The sequence below is a fragment of the Alligator sinensis genome, unplaced genomic scaffold (assembly GCF_000455745.1).
Source record: "Alligator sinensis unplaced genomic scaffold, ASM45574v1 scaffold189_1, whole genome shotgun sequence".
In the NCBI taxonomy this organism is placed as follows: Eukaryota; Metazoa; Chordata; order Crocodylia; family Alligatoridae; genus Alligator; species Alligator sinensis.
The window spans coordinates 82,814-91,590 of NW_005843009.1; the positions used below are offsets into that span (position 1 = coordinate 82,814).

Sequence of the window (8,777 nt, forward strand, 5' to 3'; positions counted from 1 at the left end):
AGTTGAGAACCACTGATATAAACAGGTAAAATGGTTGTACTGATTTAAAACAGGTAGGTGTAGGGGAATGACATCTTTCAGGCTGTTCCACTTTAACTGTTTTTATTTACTGCAGGATAGAAGAACAAACAAAAGCTAAAATGAAGCAGCTTACATTGGAATGAAACGGCTCCTAAATTATTATTGTTTAGTTTCCACTTACTGGAATACAAAGTGGATGCACAAAACAGGTTGCAATATAATAAGTGGAGTAGACTGCTTAGGGAAGTTGTTGAATCTCTAGCATTGGAGGTGTTCAAGAGGAGACTGGACAGACATTGGTCAGGGATGATCTAGATGTAGCCATACCTCTGTTCTAATGTAGGTATTTCCTATGCTTCTGGGCTTTGGTGGTTGCTGCATGAGGCTGGGGGGGCAGGGGGGAAAGTGGAGGAATTTTTCCACCCCCTTGCTGCTAGGTGTCAGATTTTGTTTTTGCTTGTTTGGGTTTTTTTGTTATTTTTCAAAGCCTTCCCCAGAAATGTTGGGTGTTGGCTGCAGCCAAGGTTGGAGATGTTGACCGAGGTGCTCCTGCTGGGATTGAAATCTAGAGGTTCATGGCTAGAGGATCTTGTCCTTCCACTCGGGGTCAGACTAATTGCCATACTGGGGGTCAGGAAGGAATTTTATACTGTGGTCAGACTGGCATTGATTGTAGGGGTTTTTGCCTTCTGTAGTGGGGGTGTTGCCCTCTTCCTAGGATCTTCTTGGGCATATATTAACAACCTTTGCAGCTGCAAGACATTGGCTGCCATGGTCTCTCTGCTTTACCTGGGGCAGGTTAGGCTGTTATGTCTTGTGTTTTAACTGTGTAGTTTTGCTGAGGTTAGACTGTGGATTTGTATAGGATGGTTTGGATATGGATGATCCTGCCTTAGGCAGAGGTTGGACTGGATGACCTATGGAGGTCCCTTCCAGCCCTACTTCTCTATGATTTTATGATACTCCCCCTGCTCTTCTTTCAGTTACTATTCTTGTTTTTCCTGCCCATATCCTAAAAGTTAAGTAGCACTCGTGTTCTCTGGTCCTTCTTTATAAATAGCAACAGAGTTGTCTGAGAGTGTTTTTGTCGAGGCCTTAGCATAAGTGCGTGGCTACATTATAGGAAGGCACAATGTATATAAGGTTAAATTCATTAAAGGTTGCTTACTGTTTTGATTGACACAGAACTGGTTATGGAAGACACCTGAAAATTGTGTAAAATGTTATGCCTGTTCTTTCGGGGAAGAGGGAATTGTGAAATATTTTGTAAGTAGACAGTAAAGATGACTTATCTTTTGGATTCTGAACTCTCTACTAGGCGGAAGATGGCCATGCTGTGGCTAAGAAGCAATTGGAGAAGGAAACACTGATGCGGGTAGACTTGGAGAATCGTTGCCAGAGTCTACAAGAGGACCTAGATTTCAGGAAGAATGTATTTGAGGAGGTATTGTCAACCTGTAATTATTAATAATATTAATGTGGAGCTTATATAGCCTTTGTTCATAGTAGTTTTTGTAGTGGGTTTCTCGTTTGTTAATGAAAAACACATCAGCCCTTTATTCCCCATATTTTTAACTTCTCTTTGTATTTTTAATGAAGTTAGTTCATGTTTAAACACATTTACAATTAGCTTGTAGTGCACGTTACTAGTTTTGGAGTCTTTATAGCATTGGACTTCATTAAATGACTTCAGTGCTTGGGAACCAAAGTATCATGGAAACAATTCTCTCCAGCATAAACAAAACTCATTGTGCTTACTCTAATTTGATCCTGTATCTTCATTTTTTCTTTATGTAGGAGGTGAGAGAGACAAGAAAGCGGCATGAGCACCGTTTGGTTGAGGTAGACTCTAGTCGTCAACGAGAGTATGAATCCAAAATGGCTCAAGCCCTGGAGGATCTGCGCAATCAACATGATGAACAGGTCAAATTGTACAAAATGGAGCTGGAGCAAACCTATCAGGCTAAGGTAACTAATGTGATCTTGGAGCATCCTACAGTGTGTTGGATGCATCACGGTATAGAAAAAGCATATTTGTGCCCTACTGAGATATCACTAAAACAGAAGCATTGAGAGTGGCTCCAAAGTTACGGTCTCACTAGGATTTTTCTTTTTAATGTCCACTTAACACTTTCCTAATTTATTTAATGTTTTATAAAGAATCTAAGCATATTTGACTTCTATGAGTTACTCAGGGTTAAAAGTTTACTTAATTCCAATAGGGTCTTATAAGCAGGGATCCTGGTTTTCCCTGATTAAAAAAAATCACAGGTTCTCTGATTAAAAAATCCAAAATCCGTGATAAAAATTACAAGCCCCCCACGGCCCTGCTAGTGCCCCTTACTCTTCCCCCCCCGCCGCCTTCCCACAGCCTCCCCAGTCCTGCTCGTGCCCCCCAGCCACTACCCCCAGCAGGTAGGTGTGTGTGGGAAGGAAGGGGCTGGGGAGTGCAGATCGAGAATGGGGGAGGAGTGCATCTCTGTGCCTGCTCCCAGGAGTTGGGGGAGGGCAAGGGCAGCCGTGCCCCTCCCTGGGCCACACATCATCTGGCTGGGGAGGGGAGAAGCTCACACGCAGCAGCCACCACCACACTACTGCTGCTTGGGGGGAAGCTGGTTGGGGGCTGAGGGAGCAAGGATGTGTTGGGGAAAGACACGGAGTGCCTGCCTGCTGGCAGGCACTCCTGGTGGGGTTTTTCCCAACACTTTCCCCTCCCTCAGCCCAGACAGGCGGGTGGGCAGGCAGGGAGAGAGCGCCCCAGGGCGCAGTGGCGAGGGGCACTGCCAGCCTCCCACCTCAGCTCACTCTGTGCCCACTCCCAGGAGCAGGGCCAGGGGGGCGAGAGCAGCAGTGCCCCTCTGAAGGCCACACGTGTTGCCTGGCTTGTGAGGAGGGGGAGCTCACACATGGCAGCTTTCCTGCCCCTTTTGCAAACAGCACTTGCAGGCTGGAACTCAGCCAGCCTGCAGAGCTCTTTGCAAAAGGGGGAAATCCGTGGGTTTCCCTGCTAAAAGGGGCAATCCGTGTTTTCTCCAATTCAAATAGGAAATTTGTGGTTTTCTCCGTTTTTCCATGGGAAACGGAAAATCCGGATCCCTGCTTATAAGAAGTGGTGGCCTTCACGCAAGAGCCAAGTGCCTTTTTTTGGAGCAATTTTCAATTAAAAACATGGCATTGTAGACTCCTGAAAATTTAAACACAGCAACAATTAACAGTATCTAGAAAATTAGGCTATTTCCATAGACAGCAATTATGTAGACATGTTCAAGTTTTTAAGAGTTAACATTCTTGAATGATGTCAAATCTGATAGGAATAGCAAAGCATGTTTCTGCTACATGGTTTCTGTCAGAGGATTTGATACAACAGGAGTTTTTCAGACTCCTCGGAGTCCAAGTCCAACATTATACTGTATTCTGGCCAAACCAGTACCCAAAGAAAATGAGCATATTAAACTTCATAAAATGGTCTTTCTACAAGATAGGGCTTAGTGGAATGGAAAAATGAAGATCTGGACAGATGGTGGAACAAGCTGTGCTTGAAAGTCCATTCCAAATTCTGCAGGTACAGTTCTGTCATGTCAGAGAACAGTCTACCTTTCTATTGAGGTGAAGTTGTTAGTGTAGATGACATTGGAGCTGGGCTGAGTGATAATAGGATCTTTAGTAGTAAGAACAGTTTCAGCTTCTAGCTTAATTCTGGAACTACCCCCAAGGACAGACACAGAACATAATTGATTTTTTAATTTTTTTTTTTTAAAGCAATCGTGTGTTTGGTTTGGAAGATTAGGTCAGTCGTTAATTTTCATAGATGTTAGCCTTTCCTCATAAATCAGGACTTGTCATTCTTGTTGCTCTTCTTTTAGATTCTTCAGATTCTTCTAGTTTATATACATCACTTTTTTACAGAAAAGAATGGTGCCTAAAACTGGATAGGTTGGGGCTAAAAAATGATGAGTAGAGTAGAATAATTAATTTTCATTAATTACATACAGCCCTCCTGTTAATAGATCTCAGAATGCCACTTGCTGTTGGAAAACAGACATTACACAGTGGATACATATTTAGCTTGTGTGATATATACTTTAGCTCTTACATCTTTCTTGTACTCATGCTGCCTAGCAGATAGACTTCCATTTTGTATTTGTACATGTAACTTTTTTCCTTCCTGACTGGTAGTACTTTGCACTTATTGAATATCATTTTACTGGTTTTAGGCATTCTACAGTTGATCATTTTTTTAATTCTAGTTCTTTCCTCTAGAGGGTTTGCAATCCTTGTGTTATCCACATGTTTTAAAAGTGTAGACTCTTATTTCATCATCTAGTTCATTAACAAAAACATTGAATGGAACTGTCCTGGGACAGACTCCGAGAGCTTCATTTGAAATACCTTGCCAATTTGACAAAACACATCATAACTGCTTTCTGAGTGCAGTTTTTCAACAGTTTATACACTACCCTTTTTGCAGCCAGCAGAGCCTTTTATCCAAAAGTGAATCAGATTCTGCCAAATCAGTTTGGAGTAGGCCGGGGTTGGGGCCTGGCAGGGATCCCCCCCATGGTCTTCTCCTCCTTCCCCCCCGCCCTGGTCCATCCTTACCACCATGGAGTCCGGATCCAGCTCCCTGCTCCATCCAGCAAATCACTGAAGCTCCCGGACTGTCGGAATCACCAAAGCTCTCCAAATCTTTTCTGAATCGATTTGGAGAGCTTCAAATCAATTCGGACCTTTTAATTGGTCCCCTGATTTGATTTGGATTCAGAGATTCGGCCAACAAATTGAGCTCCAAATTGAATCGGCACCTGAAACTTCCCACAGCCCTAATGAACAGCGCACACATCCCTAGCCCTGACCCTGGCCTGCCCTGCGCCTGCTCCAAACTCACCTGCACATACTGAGCAGCAGTAGCGTCTGGGCAGAAGCTGCTGCTTAGCATAGAGGAAAAGCAGCCCTTTCCCCTCACTGCTGCCGCGCCCTTCTTGCTGCAGGCTCCTGGAGCCCGCACCTGGGCTGCCTTGCCGTTCCTCTGCACTGCCACTTCTGCCCTGCTGGCTGACCCAGAGGCAACACTGATGACAGCAGAAAGGAGCCACAGGGCAGCCTGGGCATGGGGTCTGGGGGGCTGCAGCAAGAAGGGCCTGGCTGCGGTGAGGGAGAGGGGCCGCTTTTTCCCCCCGGTGCCAAGTAGCAGCTTTTGCTCGGCTGTTGCTGCTCCTCAGCATGGGAGGGTGAGTCTGGGGCTGGTCAAAGCAACATGTATTATTAATGCAATTAAAAAATTAATGTGTTAATTTGTTTTTGTCTTAATCGTGTAAGTTAACCACGATTAACTGACAGCCTTATTTTCTTTGTATAGAGTCTAAATATGGGGGGGGTTGTCTTAAGATGAACCACTGAACGAGATCCCCCCCATAATTAGATTCTATATATGGAAAATTTATGAAATTGTTATAATTTTCCAGACATAGAAACGAATTATTGGAAGTTTGCCTTGAATTTGTCCCCCTTCCACTGCTACCGCAGGGAAAAAAATGTCGGGGGACAGGAAGCCTCTTTGTCTCTGCTTCCCTCTAACTTTTCCCATGGCAGCCCCTTCCCCCTCTCCCCTTAGTGTCAGACCCTGCTCTTCTTTGTCACGTCCTGTGGTTAATGAAAGAGAGATATTATATATTTGATGTATAGAGTTGTTATACTAAAGTATAATATATAGATATATATTTGATGTACAGAATTTGATATACAGAATTATATTTAATATGTAGAATTTGTATAAAATATATACATATATAGATATAGAAAGGGAGAGAGAAAATATTTGATGTATAGAATTATTATACTAAATTATTATACGATGTATTGGGGGGTTGTCTTATATTCAGGGGGTAAATTTGAGTAAATGTGCTAAGTCCGAAGCATGAGATGGTGCCAGTCTAATAATCAGCCATTGCCTAATACTGCGAAATCCCACTGCCACTGGGGTGTGGCAATACAGGCAGTCCTCGATTTACATTTCGCACTTACAACATTTCTAAATTGACACCCTGTTTCAATTTTCTGACATCAGTTTCAACTTCACAATGCTTGATCTGATGTGATGCCATGCCAGCAAACAAGTGGCTGTCACCCATCTCCCTGGAGAACGTTTGTCCAAACGTCCTTGGACACTTTCCTTAAGAAAGCAGACAAGACTCCAGAAAAACCTTCAGCCAAAACTCCTTGGAAGAATCCAGCCAAGAAGCCTTCAAAAAGTCCAGCAATGTCACCTCAAAGAAGTCCTTCTAAATCAATATGATTGCTATTTACAACATAAATATGTTAATGTAGCTATATTACTCATCTATAATTGATTGAGTACAAAATTCTGGGTTATTTTTGGTGAAAACAGGGTATCAGGCCTTGGTTCAGGAACCAATCCCCTATTTATAACACTGGTTCCTGTGGGAAAATTGGTTCCAAGTTACAACATTTCGACTTAATTGGTTCCCGAAAACGGCGTCGTGTCGTAAGTCCAAGGGCTGCCTGTACTTAATTTTGCAGCATCTACACTTGCAGCTTCAGCTCCCATGGGGCCAAACCGTCAAGAAAGCCAGCCCCTGATCTACCCCTTCCCTGAGTACTGCCCCAATTCCTTTCCTTAGTGCATCCTCTTTAACTCAGCATTTGAGGCTTAAGTGCCTTGTGAAGCTGTAAAAAGGATTACCAGTGGACTCTGCCCCTCTTGTTTGCTTGCTGAGGGCAACTGGCAGCCATTTTGCAACACAGCATTTTCATGCTTCTATTTCAACAAAGAAAACTAGTTGCCCTACTTCAGGTGCACCCCAGTTTTGGAGGGCTGATTTTTGTGGGGAAAGGTGTGCATGGTAGACGAGTAAGTAACTCCTGTTAATAAAGATTGGAATTTTTTTTTATGCCAGAAAGTGTCAAGTAAAAGGGTAGATGATAAAAGCATATAAAATAACTAGTGGTCTTCAGGTGGTGGATATGAAGCTTCTGTCCTTCCTGTTAATTAACAGCAAGACCAGAAGGCAGGGTAGAGAGGCACTTTATAGATTAACTGAATCAGAGATATATAAGCTCTTGTGATCAAGGGCGCTCTTGATCAGATGCTATGAAAGGACATGCACAGAACAGGCTCTCAAATATCTGTATTTGATAGCCTGATCTTGCATGTCCTTTCATAGCATCTGATGAAGTGAGCTCTTGCTCATGAAAGCTTATGCACCTCTGCCTGACTTCAGGCTAATGTGGCCAACTACCACTCTCTGCTCATAAGAGCAAAAGGAATTAATCATATTTGAACTTAAAAAACAAACGTTCTCATGTAATGTACAATGGTTTCTAATACAATTATACAAAAAGAAATTAAGGTCAGGAATTTGCTAAGATTTCAGAAAATTATTGGAAATGTATATTACTAACAAACTCCTGAAAAATTTTAGAAGGTAGTTGAAAATTTGCGCTTCAGAGGTTATGCTACTTTTGAACCATTAACAGTCAGAATGAGACATAATGTGCAGGTTGGATCATCTGCCTGTTTATAGATTTCTTAAATCTTTCTTTGAAACCTCTTGTATTGGTTAGCGTTGAAGACAGGATGATGACTTAGATGAACCTGGAGTCAGTTCGCTTTTTTCCTAAGGTGGTTGCTTAGGTTTGCTGCTTGTGCTGATGGGTGTGCTAGAAGAATGTTTTTTGTGTGTTTAGGAACCTAACGTAAGCATGCATCTTTTACACTCTGTTTTCTGTTTGTTGCTTAAAAGATTTAATTCTTTCATGACATGGGTTTTTTTTTCACAGTATCGTACCTGATTGTAGATGCTACCACAGTATAGTTACTGATGTAACAAGAGAGTAACTTTGCAATAGGCAAATAATTGAGGGAGGAGACGGGAAAATCCCTCAGCTATGGTTAATGTCGTGTGGTTATGGTGGGGTAAAAGAATGGGCAATATATATGGCATTTAACCACATGGTTCTTGCCCCCCCACCCGTCCCTCCAGATTCTGTTCCTGTTAAGAATAATGGTGGGAATTAAGCCTTTTTTTTTTTCTCTTTAAGTCCTACCTACCATTAAACTAACCTCCTTATAAATGGAATAGTTTGACAGTCAAGCTTTGCAGGAAGTTTACCGAAAGCATTTAATTTCCAATCTAACTTATTTAAAATTCCTTTTTAAATCGTTTGTTTAGATGGAGGGAGGCTCATTAATTTCTAATGATGTTAGAAATCAGATTGCATAATAGAAAAGCTTAAGGACATCTGCTCTATTAGCACAATCAGGTTTTGAAAATGAAACTATAAATGTAGGAACATAGTGTGTAAACTGAAAGGGACCTCCTGGGTTGAGTTCAGTCCCTTGATACCAATGACAGCCACATCATATAATTTGGTTCATAAATGTAGTACAGTCCTCCTTTAAATTAGTTGTTTTAAGCCCTGAGTACTCTTGTTTGGAGAGTATTTTCCTGAGGTGGCAAGTTTTATGACTAATCTGTGTAAAACTCTCTTCCAGCTGGAAAATGCCAAAATCTCCTCTGATCAAAATGATAAAGCTGCCGGTGCTGCCCGAGAGGAGCTTAAGGAGGCTCGCATGAGGATAGAGTCTCTCAGCTACCAGCTTTCTGGCCTGCAAAAACAGGTGAGGGGCTACATTTCTCTGTGTTGAGTTCTGAAGATGTGGTTAAGTAAAACATGAATTTCCATTTCTTTTTTTCCTTCCTTTGCACTTCCTGAAGAAGGCATTTATGAGCAGGAAT

General features: G+C 42.3%; 1 protein-coding gene across 3 annotated transcripts in view; it reads left to right on the plus strand.

The window, feature by feature from the left end:
* Positions 1-8,777, plus strand: part of LMNB2 (lamin B2) — a 66,236-nt gene that overhangs the window by 41,948 nt on the left and 15,511 nt on the right. For all 3 annotated transcript variants that reach the window (XM_025193060.1, XM_025193059.1, XM_025193061.1), the window contains 3 exons: positions 1,340-1,465; positions 1,819-1,989; positions 8,534-8,659. In XM_025193060.1, the coding sequence (XP_025048845.1) occupies positions 1,340-1,465; positions 1,819-1,989; positions 8,534-8,659 (423 nt within the window). The remainder of the gene's footprint in view (positions 1-1,339; positions 1,466-1,818; positions 1,990-8,533; positions 8,660-8,777) is intronic.